The sequence below is a fragment of the Nylanderia fulva genome, unplaced genomic scaffold (genome assembly GCF_048542155.1).
Source record: "Nylanderia fulva isolate GAGA-0341 unplaced genomic scaffold, ASM4854215v1 Scaffold3, whole genome shotgun sequence".
Classification (NCBI taxonomy): domain Eukaryota; kingdom Metazoa; phylum Arthropoda; class Insecta; order Hymenoptera; family Formicidae; genus Nylanderia; species Nylanderia fulva.
Window position 1 is genome coordinate 79519 of NW_028190368.1, and position 23086 is coordinate 102604.

Sequence of the window (23086 nt, forward strand, 5' to 3'; positions counted from 1 at the left end):
AAATTACGATGTTTTAGCAAGTTGAGAAGTAACAGTATTTGATTTAAGCAAATAAAATTCCTGATGTTATAAATGCAAATGCAATACGTAGAAGCATTGATGTGATTGTATAAATTATGACAAATAGCAAATGTTATAGCAAATTTATGAAAAATAGTATTTAATACAATTAACTAAAATTGTATATATTATATATATTTAATTATACATATTATAATATAAAATTATAATATTATAATATTATAATTGTTATATATATATTATATATAAGTTATTATCATATAATGTTATTTATTACAAATGCGAGTGCAGTATGTAGAAGCAATGTAAAGAGTAAAAAATAAGGAATCTAGTATAATGAAACGTACATAATAAAAATGAAACTTGTTATATTTTGATTAATTATATGATGATTTATTATATTAAATTTAACTTTTTAAGGTGCGTCGCCAAAATCACTAGGCGACCTTATATCATCGATTTTCAGGATCATCTTAACTAACTGTGTAGCCAACAAAATCTGTTGCGTCTTGCTCGTTAAAGTTTCGATGACGTTCTGTTTCTTCATATCTGCAACGCAATTAGTGATAATTTTAATATCAATGTATAAAAGATAGTATACAGGGTATCCTGTTTTAATCAATCACTCCCAAAAATTTTTTTTATTTTTGATTGTACAATTTCCCTTTAAATTAAACAAAGTTATTTAATTTAAAGGAGACAGAAGATGATACTACTAACTTTTTTAAAGGACTTCGAAGCCATTTAAAGATCAATTTTTTAAAAATATGACTACTATATTTTTTTATATAAATCAATTCCTCGCAATATATTCAGTATAAAAAATTACAAGGGTAAAATAGCCAAAAAATAAATAGTTTATGAGATATTTTGTACTCAAGTTTGATATTATTTTACAAAAAAACTATGAAATATCTCTAAAACATTAATTTTTCCACGATCTTACCTCAATACCTATTTTCATGCATAAAATAATGAGAAGAATCTATTGGTATAAAGAAAATACAATTATTTAACAAAAAGTATGTAAATTGTAACTAGCAGCTACATTTTTTTTACAAAAAACTTTTTTTATATACCAACTAATTCCTGTCATTATTTTATGTATAAAAGTATTCAGGTAAAATTATCAAAAAAATAAATATTTTACGATATTTTATAAGTAAAATTATGTCAAATTTAAGTATATTTTGTATAATAAACTATTCATTTTTTGGCTATTGTACTCTTATAATTTTTTATGTTGAAAATTGCGAAGAAATGTATATAAAAAAATGTAGTGGTTCTATAAAAAAAAATCTTCGAATGACCTCAAAAAGTTCTTTGAAAAAATCTGTAGTACCATTTTCTGTCCCCTTTAAAATTAAATAACTTTTGTTTGAAACATTTTGTTGTACAATAAAAAAAAAGTTGGGAATGATTGATAAGACACCCTAGGTATATATATAAGTATAAAATTGTGTACGTACTTGCAGTGCCTCGATTTAAGCAATCGATACCAAGAGCAGGATTTCTGTCGGCCAATTGACGCGCTTTAATCTCCGCTATAGTATCCACTGGAGAAAGACCAGCATTTTCTGCTAGGGCCATAGGAACACTCTCTAAAGCCTCAGCGAAGGCACGGAAGGCATATTGTTCCAGAGTACTGATTTTGTCAGCCTGAGCCGCGCATGCCAGCGCGCAAGATATTTCCGCTGCGCCTCCGCCGTACAAAATCTTGTTGTCCTTGACTACATTGCGTACGGTACACAGTGCATCGTGTATAGACCGCTTTGCTTCTTCAATAATCTATAAAAGCATAAAAGTACAATAAATATATTTAATTATATAATTAAGACGAGCTCTTAGAATTATTTGAACCGAAAATAAATGTTGCATCGCAAAAAATTGAACTCAACACAAGAAATTGCGAACAATTTTTATAAGTTGCAATGCATTGCTATCGCAAGGTGTCTGATCAGTATGCGCATTGAAAAGTATCATATTGAAATTCTCCTTGCATAGAAATTATTTCTATATCAATGTGATCGCGTACCATTTTGTTGCCGCCACGAATAAAGATTGTCACGGCACGAGAATTCTTGCATTCCTCGATGACCAGCATTCGATCCTTTGTAGTTCCGAACGTTAATTCCCTGACGACACCGGCATGACCAAGTTTCTCCGGTGTCAGTTCCTCAAAGCGAGGTACAATGCGTCCACCAGTTGCAATGGCAATAAGCTGAAAAAGTAATTTAATTCCTTTGTGTATCTTTATATAAAAAACATAATACGAGAAGAAAATATCGCGATTACTTCAGATCTCATAATCTTTGAATCATTGGAGCCACCGCAAGAAGACTAGACAACTAGTTACCTGATTTTGAAAGTATTTACATTATTTTCGCAAGTCAATGTAACATTAACTTGCGAAAATATTAATATTACCAAAACCAAGATGAACCGGTTCCCAGAACTCTCACATCTCCTCTAGTGCTCTTTTTTCATCATTAGAAAAAGATAATTGCAAAATCATGACAACAAAATTGATTAAAAATCGAATTAATATAAGATTACGAAATTGACGCTCACTTCGATTTCTGGACCGCCGACCCATCTGATTGCAGGCAAATCGTTTTGTAATAGAAGATGATTGGCTTCATCATCAAAACCCCATTGACAAATAGCCAATGTCGTGCCGGCGTTTTTGACCTGCTTCACCATTTCTGTGAATTTTTCGCGCTCGTAATCGCGCAACGCTCTGTAATCGTCGACCGACGTGACGTCCAACTTATGCTTTGTTTTGGGCTTCGGTGGCTCAAAGGGACATGTTAAAATGGCCAGTTTGACATCTTCTAATCTCTATATAATATATATTATAGTCAAATATTAATATATTAAAAATTTTTTTCATTTTATAATAAAAATCTGATATTTTGCGAACCTTCGGCATTTGCGGATGACTGAAATCCTTGTCGACAACAACACCACGTACTAAGACAGTATCTTCTAATCTACCACCGACCTTTCCTTCTATCTTGATTAGTTCGAAATTGACATCACGAGTAACAGGATCCATAACTGCCAATACAGCTTGTACAGCAATTTCTGCCATCTGCCTATGATGCTTGTTAATGCTGCATAAATAAAAAATATATAAGTAAACAGATTATAAACAATGTGTTTAAAAATAACAAAACAATAAAATCTATTCTATTACATCTTTGAACCAAGTGAAGTCATAGCAATGTCGATGTAGGGTTCTAAATTTTCTGGGGTTCCTTTAAAATCGTCCGTTATTGTCTTGAGATGTTCAGTAGCACATCTTGCTGCCAACTCGAAACCATCAGCTATTCTAATCGGATGAATTCCCTTGTCTAATAATTGCTCGGCTTGTTCCAGAAGTGCACCAGCTAAGACAACTACTCCGGTAGTGCCATCCCCAATTTCATCATCCTGAGACTTTGACAGCTGAACCATAAGCTTGGCAATTTCGTGATCCACATCCATGTTCTTCAGGATTGTAGCACCATCATTGGTAACAGTGACATCTCCGTCAGAACTCACCATCATCTTATCCAGTCCCTTGGGTCCCAAGGATGTTCGAAGAATACTGGCCACATTGCGTGCTGCCAAGATATGCGACTGCAAAAAAATATTTTTTATATTTAATAAATTAAGTTTACAAATTAAAAAAGAAAATTATTATCTCGCGAAATTTAAATATTAATCACGATAAAAATGTAAAAAAATATATACATATATCTCAAAATCCAAATATAATTCTGTTTCTTCTGTAATTTCGATAAAACCACAGAGATTGCCTTATAAGGTCATAAAGCAAGTTACAAATTCTTCAGGGATATTCATAGAATTCATTCATCCTTTCTCCATCTATAAATGTAAATAAATAAAAAAGACAAAATTCGAGAAAAGTAGACATAAATTTTCGACGTGGAACTTAATGAAAATTCCTCTTTTGTTCGTCACCAAGCTCTAAAACGCCGCCATTAAATCCTCTCACGTGGCTGATCTTGAGAAGATGCAACATCATCGAGAATACTTCGCGACGATGGGTCCTGTATATTTCGTCGCCACGAGACAAATTTCTCGAAATGAGAAGTACTCGAGATGCGACACGAATCCTTTTCGTGTTAAATATTTTTACCTTAATCGCATCGTGACCGGTGAGCCGTTGCTGCTTCTCTTGGTTCCGCAAGATGATGAAGGGCCGGCCGAATTCGTCGAACGCTACCGTTCCGGGAATCGCCGTCATCTCGACGAAAAATAACTCGGCGCAACTCTAAATGAATCAATTGTTCTCAAACGCGATCGTCTTCCCCGATTTTTAACACTTCTATCGATCCCTCGTCGAGTCACGCAGCCATGAACGTTCGTTGTTCACGAACGAGAAGACGCAGGCGGCGACGAAATCTCGAGATGAGAAATAAGCGACATCTGTAGAATCCTCTTCTCGGACAAACTACATTAAAAAAATTTGTTACCGATTGACGGTAAAATAAATCCTCGTAAGATCGATAAATTTTCTATATTACCGACTCATTATTATTTTTTAAATTTTCCATTCTTTTCCAATTATTTATTTATAATATTTATATTTATTATATATAATATTTAAATGAAACTTCTCTTTTCATTTTCTATATAAATTCTCTTAAAAATAAATCAAATTGTTATATAATTAAATATAATAATAAATATATATAATAATAACTATAATAAATATAATAAAAAATTATTAAAAAATCACAAGTATCTCTGGCACAAAATAAAAAAATCCCTGATTGTGAAATAGTCTTTTCCTTGAAATAAATGATAAAAAGTGAAACGAATAGACTATATACTATATAGTATATGGTATCTTTCGTTACTATATTCACTTCGCATACCGCGAGACAACGAGAAGCCGGAGAGAAGCGAGCGCGGCTGCTCCAGTATACCAGGCAAGTAGTATAAACTTTGACACCGCCGGGCATTATCGCGATAATTAAACGAACTGCAGTCCGCGCCGGAGAGAGAGAGAGAAAGGGATATAAAGGGAACGAGGAAATTGCGGAAACTGCGAGAATACGAGCGAGTTCTCTCGCTCGCTCGCGTTCAAATATACATCTCCGTTCCACGCTCCACTTTCTCGCCCTGAACTTCCGCTAAAAGGCTTCGTAACGCCCGGGTTATAGCTTCAATATGCAGTAAAATCGGGATAGCCGGTAACCGCAGCCCTCCCACTCTCGACATGCGATATATCGCGAGCACTTTGCGCGCGGCTTTCAGAGACCACGTGCCGGACCTCCGTTCGTCGACACAAAAACAGGCCGCGTATCGGAAAAGGTGGTGAGTAAAATAATATAATGTAAATGATATAGTGTTAGTAAAGAAGGGCTGTAAAAAAGAAGGTTTTGCGAGTCACGATGCGAAAACGGAGAGTCTAAGAAAAAAGGTGTGCCAACCCCGTTTCTTATTCTTAACCTTTACTTGGAATCTATAAAGCAAACAAATATATATAATTATTAGATTATTTTGATATTTTGGAATAGAAAATGGTATTTATTTTCGCGAATGATATTCTTTATATTATTGTAATAAAGAATTAAACTATATGTTCTTTCGAAACGGAGCAGAGAGTCTAATAAAAAAAGATTTGCCAACCCCGTTTTTTTCTTAACCTTTACTTGACGAATCTACCGAGCAATCAAATATAATTCTTACATTATTTTGTGTGTGTGTGATATTTTGAAATACACAATGATATTGATTTTAGCGAATGATATTCTTTATATTATATTGTAATAAAGAATTAATCTATGTATAAAAGCAGGTTTGTCAACCCCGTTTCTTCTTAACTTTTTTACTTGATGAATCTACAGAGCGAACAAATATCATTCTTAGATTATTTTGATATTTTGGAATAGAAAATGGTATTTATTTTCGCGAATGATATTCTTTATATTATTATAATAAAGAATTAATCTATATGTTCTTTCGAAACGGAACAGAGAGTCTAATAAAAAAAGATTTGCCAACCCCGTTTTTTCTTAACCTTTACTCGACGAATCTACAGAGCAATCAAATATAATTCTTACATTATTTTGTGTGTGTGTGATATTTTGAAATACACAATGATATTGATTTTCGCGAATAATATTCTTTATATTATATTGTAATAAAGAATTAATCTATGTATAAAAGCAGGTTTGTCAACCCCGTTTCTTCTTAACTTTTTTACTTGATGAATCTACAGAGCGAACAAATATCATTCTTAGATTATTTTGATATTTTGGAATAGAAAATGGTATTTATTTTCGCGAATAATATTCTTTATATTATTACAATAAAAAATTAATTTTTCGAAATGAAACGAAACGGAACAAAACGGAACGGAACGGAACGGAATATGGAACAAGCCTGCATTTCATTACGCGCCAAAATTATCTGCGTCACTTTACTGTCGGGGTGTCGCTTGATCGATGTTAATTTCCCTTATCGAATCGCGGTCGCTTTATATGCATATGTCAGTTTAAAACGTGCGTATATACGAGAAACGGGAATCCATCGTCGGGGATTCTCAGAATGTGTAATACACACACGAGAGTAGTTCGAGGAAGTGACGTGACTTCGGAAATCAAACATTCGTCGCCGTGTGTGCGAGCGTTTCTCTCCCGGGCCGGCTTCTCGGAAGTAATTTCGCCATTGGAAAAGCGTAATTACCGGTTGGATAAACCGTTGTCGGAAACCTCCGCGGTAGGCAGGTGAACATTGTCCGATGAGCAAAGTCCGTGTATCCTGATGAAGCTAAACAAAAAAAAACATCAAGGTGAGATGTTTTTCGAGAAAAATGAGTAATAATTACGCTTTGTTGTTTCATGCAGGTACAATTCTGGTTTCAATTGTTTAAGAAAAGAGACAATTATATGCAGATTTCGATTTTCCTCTCCTTTTCTTTCTTTCTTTCTTTCTCTATTTCTTTATCGCAAACGTCGAAATAAATTTTGCGAGAAAAACTGAGAAAGGATTTTATAAAGATTTGATCTCTTTCGTTCGTTTAATCATTAATTAGGAACTCGCGAGATGATACTGATGAGGCATGATTAATCGTGATAAAGCATAATATAAATTCTAAAGTCATGTATGTAGATATATATATATATATATATATATATATATATATATATACATATATAGTATTGAAAGAGCGTGTAAATTAATCAATTATCATGACGTCGTACAGAATTCTGCTATTTGTATTTAACCAGTTCGATGGAAATTTCAGAACAAATCGATAGATGGCGACATTATGATAAAATTATATTAAATGTGTATGTGTGCCATTAAAGTTATTTATATAATTTTCTGATTCTTCTTTTTAATCATTTTATCTATACATATATTTCAAAAATAAAACGAAAGGAATGGATGAAAATATTCTGTTCAAATCTTTGAATATTTTATATGTACTATTTAAATATGTTACATTACACATATTTCACGTACAATATTTACATATCTTCGCTATACGAAAACTGAGCAATATTTTATTTCCATATTTGTTAACAATATAAAAATGTAGTTTTTATCGCGCACGCGTGTGTTTGCATTTTAGTAATTCATTTAGGAAAAATATAAGATAAGTGACCATACAAGATTTATGTTTGTAAAGTCTAGGAAATTCTGAACGATAAAAGATAGAACGATTCATCGTCTCGCAAACATCACATGCAATAGCGAGAAATCGAAGCAATCAAAGCGAAGATTAAGTTACCGCGTTATCTCCCACACCGCCAGATAATATTGAATGTTAGGTAATAATAGAATTTCATCCGAAGCATGCAGCTGATAAATAAGACTTGATAATCAATAAGTGATAAATGTCGGCGCCGTTTTAAGAACTGGCAATATATCGAAGTTTCGATGACTCACCCAAAAATCACGTGTGCAATTGCGCATCTGATCAGACTCTTCAATCTCTTTTCCGATATGTTATATGAGAAAAAAATCAGATAAAAAAAGGCTCTGTCAATATTTTCGTCGAATAAAGCGATTAAAACTGAACTTTCATGTATTAAAAGAATTTCTGCGAGACATAATCAGATAACATCTTCGCATTCGTTTATACCCATATTGGATTTTAATTTTATCATTATCACATTTTAATTGTGAAAGTTATAAAGTGCCAAAATATTTTTTAATTATTTAAAAGTTTCAAGAATTTGAAAGAATTTACGAGCAAAATTAAACTCAAAATTTTAATTAAAATATCATTTCTTTCAAAAAAATTTTTATATTAACTGAGAAATTTCAAATAAGAAAAATTGTATAATTTATTGTATGCAAAGTGATAACTTTAAATCTACGTGAACGCAATATAGCATATCAATATACATATATATGTAATATATTTTATATTATCTAATAAGAGACTAATCAAGCGTCTAACAATTAACAATCGTAATTTTTCTATTGCAGATCGTTCTCGGCATTTGTTTTTCCGGAAAGCAGCAATATTCTTCATATATAGAAAGCAGAATCTACTTCAACTAAGTAAGTCATTTCATATCATTTACTTAAAATTTGCTTAAAATTATGATACGACTGTCAAGAAGCATCTAACAATAAGATCTAACAATAATTATTAAATCATTAAACATCGAAAAATTAGATAGGTCAAGCACAGCGTAAAGTCTCACAACAAATTACGAAGTCGCGATTAAATGACAGTTCATTATCGGTATCATTCGTTCGTTTCAGATATAATTGCAATGTATCGCGATCTTATGCCAGTCAATCCTTGCGAAAGTCATCCGTGTTTTCGATACTTTGATTATACGTCTTCCTTGTGTTCGTTATCTTATCTTATCGGAGAATAGCGGTCCTTGAAACGCTTTTATTCAGAAAATTTTGATGCAATTTATCGTATACAATTTCGTGCGTCACGAGAGGACAAATATATTAATGAATAACATGTTTTATGATCCAATTAATTATTTCGCTATTTTGCGTCAACGATTACGAGTGTCGTTACGCAGTGAAAGAATTATCTCACAATTAGTAAGATTTAATCGGATCGATTAGTAAAGTGATTAGATCGCATGTTATAATGCGATTTGCATATCGAAAAAAATAATTAATTCACCGCACAGAACAGCAAAAACAAGTTTATGCGTTTTTGCATTTAATTTTGAAATCAGTTCTCGCTATGCTTTGATAATTAAACTTTGCGACAGATCATAAAGCAAACAAGCTTTGCTGAAAGTAGTTAAAATGTCATATCGTGTGCTCGTATTTAAATGGCGTTATAAACGTATCTGGAGCATGCAAGCGAGATGAAACAGAGCATCGGAGATTTTGTGTCACGTTGATATACATATTATATAGATATCAAATACACAAAATTTATTTTAAATTAAAAGAGATGTTTCATATATACGAGAACCAGCATCGTTCTCGAAATTATCCTTTCTTTTCTCTCTCATTGCTATTTTGCTTTAAAAAGAGAAAACGAAAATAATATGAAAAAAATGACTATCAGAATTTGTGATTGCATATAAAGAAAAAATTGTTAACTTAACTAAACCATTCAACTAAATTACTATTTTGTTAGTTGAACATATATTAGTATTTAAGTCAAATATATATTTTGTTAGATTTAATATATTTAACTGAAATATTTCTACATATTTAATTAACAAAATAGTATTTAAGTTGAATGATTTAGTCAAGTTAACAACTTTTTTTCAGTGTATGTGATTAGTCGTCAGAAAGATTGCATAAGATAAACAAGGGAGATGTCTATCTTCCTATATTGCAATACAATTATATTTGCAGTCTAATCGATCGATAAAACAATATTTCAACTCTGTATGAAATACGTACGTCGCAATGTTTCTTTCCCCCATATCTTTATATATAATTAAGCTTTTATATTTCTAGAAATATCATCAAATATTTATAACTGATTGCGCTTTCGCGCGATTATTTCCATCTCATCCACTTCTTTTCTCTACGAAATTAAATTAGCTGAATATTTATATGCAAAAGAATGCATGTTGCAATATTTATATGTTGGTGTCCTGGGTATAAATATTGTTATACATTTATATCTATATCGCACGTCCCACGCGCACGAGTGTTCAATTATAATTTTATTTCACTATCACGCGATGTGATCGTTATTTACTTTTTATACCGGCTTCACTGCATATTCTCATTAAAATGTATCGTATACGCGTCGCAATATAAAGAGAATAATACAAATATTCTTGAATTCTGGAGGAAATTATTTTGAATGTAAAAATGTCACGTTCGCGCATAACATTTCGGGATTTTAATAGAGTATTATAGTAATTTTTTTATATCAGAATTCGTTTATCCAGATCAAACTCTAGTGCAACTCTCATATAGACATTTATTATGAATAATAAATCATATATACATATAATTAATCAAATTACAATCGAATTAAAATAATTAATTATATGTGTGTATTAAATCACAACAAGTGTTAATTATACGGCATAAATATCAACTCCAATTTGTAATTTGATAATTATTATAAATTAGATTTGCATCGATTTGGTATCTGGTCTTTTAATCAAGCTAAATTTTCAAATATACCAGTAAAGTAGATGCACTTTCGAAACATCCTGTATTGGATACAGACTTCGATACTCGTAATGCCGCGTCGTCCTGGTTCATCGTTCATTTCAAGTAATACTAAGTGACAAGCCTCGTGGCTGAGAAACCCACGCGGCTTCTCCCACGTGTGAATCGATCCGAAAGGACATCCTTCTCTCTATGAGGAGGCGGTTTATTACACGATCAGAAAGATCGATGAAAAAGGAGCGAGACGCTCGAGGAAGTAATCATAATTCCAATCAACAGTGTTTATCGTCCGTCTATTTTCTACAGGGTAATTTTGATAATGTTACGACATCTCTTATCAATGCTTTGAAATTTTCGAGTAAAATATCTCGTATGTGTCCTGAATGTGTCACTTAATAAAAGATTCTCTGATCAAGACTACTTATAGAAAGCTATAACGAGTATAGTCAAATCAAAATTTGCAATGATATTAAATCGTCAATTAATTGCAGGAAACATAATATGTGAAGACATTTTATTAACTAAAGTATCGATAGTTTCGACTATAAATGATTTTTTCTACGATATAATTAACAAACTTTATTTTTTCAAATTTTTAATCAGATGATAAATGTTTACTTTAACGTTAAAAAATATCCGCAGATAATTGTTGACATGTATGACATATATTGTTAAAATGATCTGTGAGTGTTCACGCTAAAATCAACACTTGCTAAAAGCATATTGCATTTATGAATTATTATTTAATTTGTAAATATTTTTTATTTAATAATCTATTTATAAAAGAGCATAATCGCGAGCTTTTAAATCACATTTATGTATACTCTGCAGCGTTAAAAAAATTGAACACAATCTTTACAGAGAAGATTAATAAGAATTATATTTCTTATAAAATGTCACAAACGATACTTTAATTGTTTTTTTTTTTTCTAAATGACGTTGTTATGTTCAATTTAATTTGCCAAGATTCGTTTCTGCTCGCCGGCGTCGTTGCCATCGCGCAAAGAGAAGGTTAAAAGAAAGGTGCATCAACGTCGAGAATTAATTTCCGAGACTTTCATCACGCGCGGCAGCGGACGATAATCATTAAGAAAAGTATCACCCGGTGCTTCGTGCGTACAATGTCGCTGATAAATTCTGACGTTAAATCTCTCTCTCTTTCTCTCTAGCACCTTGCATTTTAATTTATCATCCGCATTCACTATTATTATAGTTGCCGCGCTCGTATGCGCGGGTCCATTTCATTAAAAAGAAAAAAGTCGCAATAAAGGCGGCCCCATCGGCGAACTTAGAATTCTCTCTGCGGTTATGATTACATCGCAGAGAGAGTATAAATTAACATAAGGATATGCGCGCAGCGACACGTTAGAACGAAAGAATTAAGTGCATCCTGTACACGAAGACCGCAAGGAAATCCCGTGTGTATCACAGTCTACCACTTTCCTTACCACGATGAGACACGAGTCTTTATCATACACCTTTTAAAGAACCTACGTACAATCTACAACATCATATTTAATGCGGTACCGCATAATTTATAAATGCAATATTCAGATTAAATCTTCATAATTTTAATTTTAAAAAGAAATACGCGGTTATCTTTTATTTATTTAATAATCTATTAATTATTTTTAATAAGTTAAATATATTATAATTTTTTTACTGTCACAATTTATCAGTCGCTTTAATTAAAGAAACAATTACACCGCAAATCATTGCAAGAAATATGAAAACAAATATTTTTGAGCAATTAATCTTCATGAGAAATATTCTTTCAATAAACGCAATAAGTATACGATGCAATGTTTACGCGTGTGCATTTATTTTTTTTAAAATTCACGCGGAAATGTATTGTATATTCCAATATAAGTTTGAAGAGAGTGACGACGCGCCTATGTAACAACGAGCCTGTCAAAAGAGAAAAGAACGCACATACCTGTCAAAGGATTTTTATCCTATACGCGATTGGACACGTGCACTCTTTATTCCCACGCTACTGCGCTTTAGCACGCATAATAACGTATAGACGGCAAGGAGAAGGAAGAGACATGGGTGCACAAGGTGCCGTGCCTATATAGTCGCAAAGAGGGTCCGCAAAGCCGGGGTGTTAACTTCCGTCATCCGGCGCGCGAGCGTGAAGGGGTTCGTTTAATGAGGGTGGTTCGCCTCGACGCGGCGCGATCGTAAAAGCTAACGCGCGTATACGTGCATTTCGGATTATTATTTAATAAAAATTACGACGATTATCGCCGCCAGAATTATTACGACATTTCGCCTCAACATCGCCTCTTGAACGGTTTATTCTGGAATAATCAAGCTTCTGCTTGATCATCATGCATTTTGCAATCATTAATGATTTACAATCTAGCGTTGATTTAAACACGGCGGTGTAAATCGTATGAATAATGCGAAATAATATAATCAAACATACATATATTTTGTTTCGCTACAAGCTGAAGAAAAAATTAATCTATAAAGAATTCTGTATGTTGCTGGGAAAGATTTTAAGTTTTAAAAAAATATTAAATTTTATTCTCTCTCTATTTGACATTAATGTCTAATGAAATAGATGCAACTTTTTATGATATTTCATAAAGAATTTTGCAATAGCCATTCTCGCGTTATGGGATAATAATCGCTCGTTTCCCTTCGCGATTAGCACCTCGGTTATTCTTCTCACGTTTCTTGTTGATAGCTCTGTACAGATCGTTAAGACAAACTTTTACAGGCCGATCCATAGTTATCGGACATCTTTCAATCTGCAATATCATTTCCGAAATCTGATAACTAGATCCCTAATTTTCATGTACATCATTAATTATGAGCCCTCTGATATTACGCAATTATTTTTAATCTCTTCTCTTCGAAAATTACCATCCATCAATCGCTTTCTAATAAGCATGGTTTTTCCTCCCTCTTCTTTTTTTCTTATTAATATCCATAATTAAAACTAATTTACAGCATATAATACAATGATTTTCTTGTCCAAGATATAAAATACTTATCACAATTTATCGAAAAAGTAAATTATTCTCTCTTTATTTTAAGTATTATATATATTTTTATATACTTTTAAAATTATTCACGATATTTTTTATTCAAGAGTATGTAGAACGAACTATAAAAGATCTATTATATATCTCAACATTTTTCACAATACAAATCGATGTTCAAGTGCTGCATAAATAGGAGAAATCGCGTGATCCAGCATCTATTCATAGATTCTAAATAAAAACGGTTAAATGCTGGATGGTTATCCGCGATAAACGATTGTAAAATCGCAATATGCGAAATTCCACACGCTGACGAACCGCTACTTTCCAATGGCTCGGGTGTGTCGTTGTTTGTTGGTCGCACTGTATACACCCGGACGTCTACTAGGCAAACCGCTTTGACTGTCGCGGAGAGTAGTCTATACCGGCCAGACACCTTTCTATCCTTGTAGGCTCCGCGAACAGGAGTTGCCGGTTGGAATGCCGTCATATTTAAGGTTTATCCACACGCGTTAACCCCGTCCTGCCTTATGTCTGACATCATAGATCCGGGATTCACGCGCGGTTAGATCCATTCCAGCATCCCGCTGATTCTTCGGATGAACTTCTATTTCGCGATGATCATAATAAAAAATCTACGATCCTCCTTAATAAGGAAATATTATTTGGCGAAAAGAATAAGGAAATGTATATTCGAGAAAAAGTATAAGGAAAAATATAAGTTAAACGCAAATAAATTAATTTTTGTGAACCAAATTTGTATCTATGTGCGTAACATATTTTATTCTTGTTTACCTTTTACCTTTTATAAACGAGAGTACAAAAGTTTTACTTATTAATGCATATAAATTTATTAGATATTTTTTTATATAAAAAAATGTTAGATACATATATTATAATTAGAGAAATTTTTTGACATTTTGTTAAGCATCATCTAATAAAGTAAGCATGGAATAATTTTTTCTATAATATCATAAAAAATGTCGACAAGGTTTGACAAGATTTTACATATTGTTGAATGGTATGTGCTAAGAAAGAAAAAGGTAGCAATAATAAATTTTTCCTCTTATACTATTGTCGAATATTTGATCAAGCATTCCATTGGCAGTGCACATTGTCAATGACTAACAATTCTTACGTATGAATATGCCTTAATGCATCGCCGCTCGATAGGTGTTCCCCGGTGTTTCCAGCCACGCGACGCGACACACGCGTGCATGTTCGTTCGATTGACCAGCCGCGCGATCGCGCGTAAACTATCATCGAACCTGTATGGGCGAGCGTGTATGTACGCGTGAGGTTGCTCGCCTTGCGCGACCTCGCCACGTCACGCGCGCGTACTTAATTCGCCGCCCGTCGTTGCGTATCGCCGAGCCTGAAATAATTAGTGAGACGAGAGTACCGTGATCAAAACGGACTCATTAACGCGCTACAAGTACAAATTAATAGCGAAAATAATTGTTTGCGGATCTCGCTGATGATTAAATGTTTTAAGAATGAGATTAGAGTCGTATCGTGTGAACTGTATAATAATTTATGTATGAGGAAACTTATATTAACGTTACCTTAATGCAAAAGTATTAATCAAGCCGCAGTCTTACTGTAACACCGATCCGTTACATCAAAGAAATGATTATTATCATTGTTTTTCTACAAAGTCGGTATTTCTTTTAGAAATTAATGGATTAATATAGCGAATTATATTTTTCTTTTGTAAGATATTAAATTTGAGCAAAAAATATGTACAATCAACGGTGAAATTAAATGACTCATGATGGGAAATTTGCGATGGCATAACTATATTTATATGTCGTTTGATAGATACGACTAACCCCAGCTAGAACCACCCTTCCTACCAGGAGGTCCTGCGTAGCTGGAGGTGTTTTCGTCTATCCTGAAAGTAACCCGGAAAAGCGGGTACATCGGAAAACATTCTCGAAAAGTCTAGGCGATTTTTATCAGGAATGCAGACCGGCTAACAAGCTGTGTTTGCCTATCAAACTGTTTTCCAAGATAGTCTTACGCACGTATGATATTTCCACTATAATTCATAATGTCAATCCGATGACCTATTGCCCATTATCGATTAGGCAAACATTTAATTTCGCTTCAACTTATCGCAGTTTACGTACTTATTTATAGATCGTATTTCATTAAAGCCTTATGCATATTTGTTTGCTATTCTGTGTATGTAATTCTTGTAATTTTGTATTAGATCTGCTAATATTGTATTAATGACGTTGGTTGCAACAAGATCGAATGTCTGATAAAATTGCAATAAATATTTACACAACTATATCAAAATAACAGTTACAGCGCGCTCTCTTCGATATCTCGCATTAATTTCGCTACTTCATTACGGATTGAAACACATTTATAATCACGAGATTTTTTTATGTGTCTATATAATTGTGTCCCGTATTACCGTTCGAATTAATATCATTGAGCTAAATTAATAATTTAATACGGTAAATATATATCAAAGGAAGCTTTTACGCGTCAAATCAATCAAATGTTCTATTTAAATCAGACTGATATTCAAAGCTAAATTTGCTGAAACTTATGTCATAACGAGTTACGCTTGATTTGAAAATCACATATCTATTAATATCAATTACTGAAAAGAATTTAAAAAGCAATATATATATCTCTCTCAATTAGATTTAATTCATATTTAGTTTCAAAAATAAATTAATCTTTTTAGCCATGTCTCTGTAAAAGAGAATTTTCGAAACCCTCAAAATCTTGATGCATTTTATTTAAAAACAATTATAAGTTTTATCAAAATAAAAATTACTTAATTAAAACTGTCAGAGTCGAATTTAATTATTTCTAAATTCAGTAATTTTTTTCCAGCGGTTTTTACAGAATCAAACAGTATAACGTTGCATGCTATATATATTCCATCAGTTACATATCGTATCAATGTGTGTTTAAATAAATGGATAAAGTCAGATGACAATCGTGTCGACAATTTCACAAGATCGACAGTTTTGTCGGAGAAAAGCACGATTTTTCCATGAAAATGGACTTTTGACGAAAAATTGAAGCACCAATGTAACAGGCTAGTAAACGCGCGAGCAAGAAGCTGGCCTGACCAGGGACTCCTGCGGGATTCACACGGGCGCGTTTATATTTTCACCGGTGAAAAACCGATGGTGTCTTCGTGCCAGAATTGGACGCCTGACGGCAAGTAGGCGCGCAGAAAACCCGCACGTGCTTTCGCTTTCCCTGACCTAGCCCAATCCCGGAAATTGAGGGGAACAAGGTCTTCGTCGGGCGAGAAAATTCCCGGCACCGGGAGGGTGAATTTCCCTCGCGATTAGGAGGTCATGTTACTGAAAGAAGCGGTATCCGGGAGAGCTGTGCCTGCGGGATGAACCGAACAGAGAGAGAGAGAGAGACACACAGAGAGAGAGAGAGAGAGAGACAGAGAGGTCAATGAAATTGATTGTTAAGGACTGGTCAGATATTAACTGTGGAAGTATTAGATTTCCAAATATTTTGCGAGGGATTGTGTTTTGTTCAAGCATTCATTTAATTTTGTATTTAAGATCGAAACAGTTTAAGGTTTAGGTATAATCTGCCAAAAAATATTAAGACGTTTTAAAGACGGAAAATGTCCTTAAGATGTCTTTTAAACATGCGCTATTTCAAGATTTTAAATCTATACATAAATCTTGGCTTTATTAAAAAAAATCTATGGTTGTAACTAATTGTTTTAAATATCAAGTGATTAATATTTTTACAGAGTAATTGATATTAACTTTGCTCTCACGGTGCACACAATATATAAAAAAATTTAGAAATTGAAATTTAAATCTGTAATCTATTTTATTTCTTAAGCAATATAATATTTATGGTAAATATATTAATAGAATAAAAATTCAGATCACATATCATAGTCTGAAAATTTGATTGAAAGAATATGAATGAAAGAAAATCTAAAAGAGTGACAAAGAGAGAGAAATATAATACGCTTGAGTGATTGTTGCAAACAAGTCTGAATCATTCGAAATTAAATATGCGTGCGAGTGTGAGTCTAGGAGTAATAAAAATCCTTCTCTTTCCTGGACTCCTGGGACACGGACTTTCATAGTTTCCCCAACTACGCATTTTCCACGCAGGTATGCATCAATTCGCCCCACCAGGACTTCTCGACCCTTCCCACCCTCGTCCTTTTCGTCGAGCGGTCGCGCAGTTTTCCCATAGGAAACAGGATCCTCGTCCTCGCATGGTCTCCTAATTCGGGATAAGCCACCATTCTCCCTCCACGTGTTAAAATACGTACTTCCGGAAATCAGACGCGTATCGTATTATTATTCTGACGTCTCGAATTTACTCCGTACGAAATTTCACTCGACTGATTATCGAGTCGGAGAATACGTCAGATGACGCGAGAAGCAATGAGAAAATGGTCCTGGATATTCCTTAGACGCTATCACTTCGCTACTGCAAAATCATCCAAAATATAAGACAAATTCCAGTCGAAAGACTATAGAATACCAGACACGATCATTATCACGTACAACTTCATCGCTTCCGAGTTTCGAGACTTAGAGAATATCGCGATCCACGTCGCCGCTGGCCGCCACGTGGCGCCGAAACACCCCCAGATGGTGTCCTGCCACCTCTCCTCCGCTAACGCTAACGCGCCCTCGGCGCCGACATGCCCTCCTGTTTACGCCTAGACGTCGGGTTGTCGAAAGTGCTTGCGTCACGAGTCTCGCGCGTAGGTAGTCAGGTCTAGCCGAGGCGTCGCGTCGCATCGGCGGCCGCTGAGGAATTAGGAAATCAGTCGACGATCGAGACACGTCGTCGACGTCACTCGACGACTCACCCCCACTTTCCTCGTCGAACGGTTTCCCGAGGGACGCCCACCTGCACAGGTGACGCACAGGTCCTACGGGGGTGCCGGGCCATCCCGGCAGAAAAACTGCCGATTTGCCCGAAAATCCGGGACTCCCGTATCAGGCTGCCAGGAGACCGGTCAAGGTGCGCGAACGGGGCTCGAGCCGTGATTGACCTCGTGCTCCCGAGGGATGCGCGTCGATTCGCGCGGCCCGGCCGGCGCCGAAAAGCGCGCCCGTTTCACAGGGTAGCAAACGCCGCGGAGGTCGGACTCGATGTGCACAGGCGCGAGAACGCACCCCCGTTTTCTCGAGTGTATCCTGTCGATGCCGCGCGTTAGTGTGGGTATATGCATTTTAATCGATAACAAAAAGATAATTCATTAAGGAAAGGTGAAGGAATTCTCTTTTCTCCAATCTGATGTAGCTTTGTGTCGAAGTATCATTTTTATTCCGCGCAGGGTTTTCGAATGATTCAATAGCGGCAATTCTCTACTTTCGCGTTAGATACTCTTGTCGATGTCTTAAGAAACTGAGAGGATGTCTTATTATAATTGATGGATGTATATGGCTTAGTTTTTTTCATCTCTCTATTCTTTTATACGAAGCTCTGAAGCTCCGAAGCTCGACAAATTCACGTGTTCGAGGTGACATTCTATATGCTTGCGATATTATAAATAATTTCACTACAAATAAATTGTGCAATTGTCTTGTCGAGGGGGATGAAACGGTGGATTTAAAAAAAAAATGCGACAGAATCGAGTCGGAAAAAAAGCGCGTATGCGGCGAGCATGAAGGTAGAAGAGCATTAGCCTGTTGGAATATTAATGGCTAATTAATAATCAAGCTGAATTAATATCAATGACATCAAATGCGGCGCATCCGGTTATTTCAGTTTAATAGTACCCTGTTTACGTTTTAATCTCCAGACCTGGTAGGATAATAAATAAAGCACCCGTGTTTCTTTTCCTCTCTAAATAAGACGCGCGTAAGCGGCACATTTACATTATTATTATCATCATCCAAGAAAATTAAAAAGTCTGCAATTTGAATAAATAAAACTTTCTAATATTCATACGTACATAGAAGATTCATCAAAAAAAAGATGCAACTGCTATATGAACAATTTAACTTATCCAATTCAACGATAGCTGATAAATACAGTTTTGTAATCCGAAAAATCGCTTTAATCCCTTTACAGTCTGCGGAATATGTTTGGCAGAACAGATAAAAGTGCCAGCCTGTCCGTTATCTCGCGCAATATGTTACAAAACTTTTATCCGACGTTATGCACAGTATCGATGGTAGTCTCTCTCGCAAGTTCTCGCGAGACCATAAATTTAAGTATTTAAAACGCCGTACCAAGAGAGAGAGCTTTCCGTGCGATGTAACGTTGATAGTAAAGCCGCAGGGTGGTATATGATTTTCGCATCAGCTTTTCACGCTCCGCTACAGCTTTTCCATCCCCTATCCATCCCTATATATATGTGTGTGTGCGTTAACCCTCTGTGGCCCTCTCTCCAGTCCATCCTCCCACCCTTGCATCCTGTAATCCCTTGCGGTCTACCGGAGCCTGCGCTTTCCCAGCCAGCGTACCTTCCGCGTGTCTGAGCTCCTGATAGGTTACCGCCCGTTCCTTTTCTTCCCTCAAAGACACCCCCGAGAGAGTACACGAGTTACGGACGAGCGCGGATTGTCGATTGTGTCCTTTACCAGGAGCACCCGGGGAAATCAATAGTGACGCGTATGTCGCAATAGAGCGTCGCGTATACACATACACACAAAGAGAGAGAGAGAGAGGGATGTGATATAGTATCGAGAACCAATAAAATAAAAAATGCAATCCATCCCGTTCGAAGCGTCAAACGAGTGACATCAGAGCGCGCGAAATAACTCATTCGTATATAAAGGTAAAGGGGTTAATTCGATTTTTCGATTGTAACGTAACTAATTCCGGCGTGAAATTCGTTACTTATATAGAATCACCGTCACGCTCAACGATATTTCTGCGTCGACAGAGGCAATAAATAATTGCGCTCTCGCGGAAAAAAGGTCTTCGAATTTATTTATTCCAACGACTCTGATTTGCTAAAATGAAATATTGGGTGAAAAAAGATTTACTTGACAAAATAAGAAATTAGCGAAATATTAATCCGCGTTGGAATTTTTATTTCCTTTTCTGAATTCTCTAGAGATCGAAAGACGCTCAGTCGGGCGAACACAAATCGATCAATTGCTTATCAAAACGAATCATGCGTTGCTTCGATTCGAAATACATATATGTATGTGAAATGCCATGTTCCGTTTAAACGAAAATCACTACAATGACAATATTTCGACGAGATGCCAGTACGATATACAGTACTATATCAGCGGTGATATAATGATTTTTTCCGAATAATTTATAATGTATTTTCGCTATTTTTTCTATACATCTCAATAATCTATTACTAATGAAAATTAAAAATCTATTCAAGACATATTAAAGCTAATTAATACTAATATTATTTTATTATGTAATTTAATGTATACACAGAGATCATTTTCTCTTAGAATTTATTTGAAAAATCAATTTTGTAAGACTTTCTCCGATTAATATTCACCACAATGAAAAATATTAATATCTGCCACAATAAGATATAAAATAAGTTCCATCAACTACTACGAACATAATAAAATTCACTACGTACATATTAATTTTTTATTGTGGTAAATATTAATCAGAGAAGCTGATTTTCAGGGAAAATTCTAAGAGAAAATTCTCTCCGTGTATATTTTGAATAATTAATTTCTTTAATATACATAAAGAGAAAATTATATATTTATAAATCGCAAAAAATACAACAAACGCTCCAACAAAGTTCAAAAATACGTGAAAAACTTTATGCATTACTTCCGGGGAGATCGTTTTCGATGTAAATTATAGCCCCTCCTTCATTTTCATCAATCTCCTTTCACTCCATCTTCAACCCTTCGTCTTTCTCATTGCACCCCTTCCATATCCCTACCCCTTTCTTCTCCCCAGCTTCATACCTTTACGTGGAAGTTTCGACTGCGCAACCGACACGCCCGGATGAAGTTACGAGGGCATAACCGGCGTACATATACGTATAACGTAAACGTAAAGCGTAGGGTCTGAGACGCATAGCACGTAAGTCGTAAAAGCTAGTTGAAGTCGGTGCAACGTCGTCCAATGGGGTAAATGTGCGCACGTGTAAGTGTATGCGTGCGGTGATCCCGGTATTCGCTTCCGCATACACAAACGAGTATCGCGCGATATTCCGCTTTTACACTGCCGAAGCGGCAGAAGTTAAAGGGCGTTTCGTTACAGAAGGACCTTTCGACCTCATCGGAAAACTCGACTTCGCCGAATGAACGCGCAAATAGTAAAACCCCGAGCAATGCCCGGGGTCAGGTATATATTTTGTGTGTTACGATATTCTGGCCCGGGACGGTAATAGTTTCCACTTTCCTACGTGAAACGCGAGTTCCTCGTAACTCCTAATTGTCCGAGGGTCCGGTCGTGGACTAACGCGGAATAATGATCCGTTCGTCGATGGAAACGATGATGCGTTACTTAGAAAACGATTCTTCGAAACGGCAGCGCGCTTACTTAGCCTCGCACCGTTAATTATAGCGATTATAATCGGACGCCAAGAAGTAATTATGAGGCGCCGTAAACTGGTTTCTTCGTATTAGGTCTTTCCGAGATTTCGCCGGTATTTTAAGATACTTCGTTGGGAACCAACATTTTATATAACCGGCTTTTATTATAATTTTATATCATTTATCGAAGATAGAAATTTACGTCTGAAATATATTAAATTGCAAACAAATAGTTGTATATAATGACGCGCAGAAGGAAGGTGAAGATAAAATTAAAATATTGTTCTCTTTTTTCTCGTGTTTAATTTGAAGATTTGGAAAAAATATGAAAATATATATATATATATATCGATAAGCCGATTCAATTATACACAATTCAAGTTGTAATATTATTAATTCGAAATGCCTCCCTATCTCTTTCAGTTTTTACGAAACACATATATCTTTTTATAGAATACCTATAAATAACTGTCGTAAAAAAAAAAAATAGTCAAGTAATGCCAATGATTAAAATTCTGACAACGACTCGGGATAGCCTTTACACGGCATCCACTTTGCGCAACGAAGATCAATACTGAAACTATGAACGCAACGCGACGCGAGGAATGACTTTAAGGAACAATTCGCCCCCGTGTTGAATTGCGTACTACCTGTGCGCGTGTGAAACGACGGCGAGACGATGAGCGCGGAGGGTTGGACGTTATGATGCTGCATTGTGGCACTTTACGACTTCCGGCTTAAACTGCCTTGCCTCGCTCGCAACCCTTCGCAACTCTCTCTCTCTCTCTCTCTCGTGCTCTTCCCGATTCTCCTCCTGCCATATTCCACGTTCCTTCGAAAATTACTCCATTTTCTGAAGACGTTTAAAGCGACCCTACACGAGGGTTATCGTATCCTGAATACTAATGGTACTTTTTGAATAGTTACAGGCGCGCAAACTCGGATAACTCTGAAAATTTCGTTTCCAGTCTTTTTAAAAAATAAAATTTTCGAAAAAAATTCGGCAGATAATGAAATAAG

General features: G+C 35.1%; 2 protein-coding genes and 1 long non-coding RNA gene across 3 annotated transcripts in view; 1 reads left to right on the plus strand and 2 right to left on the minus strand.

Annotated features, from left to right (window-relative positions):
* Window positions 1-372: 372 nt before the first annotated feature.
* CCT5 (chaperonin containing TCP1 subunit 5) lies at window positions 373-4420 on the minus strand. The gene is made up of 7 exons (XM_029305577.2): window positions 4169-4420; window positions 3221-3645; window positions 2945-3137; window positions 2593-2862; window positions 2057-2242; window positions 1491-1809; window positions 373-570 (listed from the first exon to the last, which is right to left on the minus strand). Exons 1-7 carry the CDS (start codon window positions 4274-4276, stop codon window positions 437-439), a joined length of 1635 nt encoding a protein of 544 aa, XP_029161410.1. The 5' UTR covers window positions 4277-4420; the 3' UTR covers window positions 373-436.
* Window positions 4421-6746: 2326 nt separating this feature from the next.
* The window catches only part of LOC114933169 (uncharacterized), a 111037-nt gene continuing 94697 nt past the window's right edge, over window positions 6747-23086 (minus strand). The window contains exon 6 of the mRNA XM_085484366.1: window positions 6747-6810. The gene's annotated coding sequence lies outside the window, so the exon portion shown is untranslated. The remainder of the gene's footprint in view (window positions 6811-23086) is intronic.
* Window positions 8485-23086, plus strand: part of LOC114933312 (uncharacterized) — a 96505-nt gene continuing 81903 nt past the window's right edge. The window contains exon 1 of the long non-coding RNA XR_003820047.2: window positions 8485-8556. This is a non-coding gene — a long non-coding RNA (uncharacterized LOC114933312). The remainder of the gene's footprint in view (window positions 8557-23086) is intronic.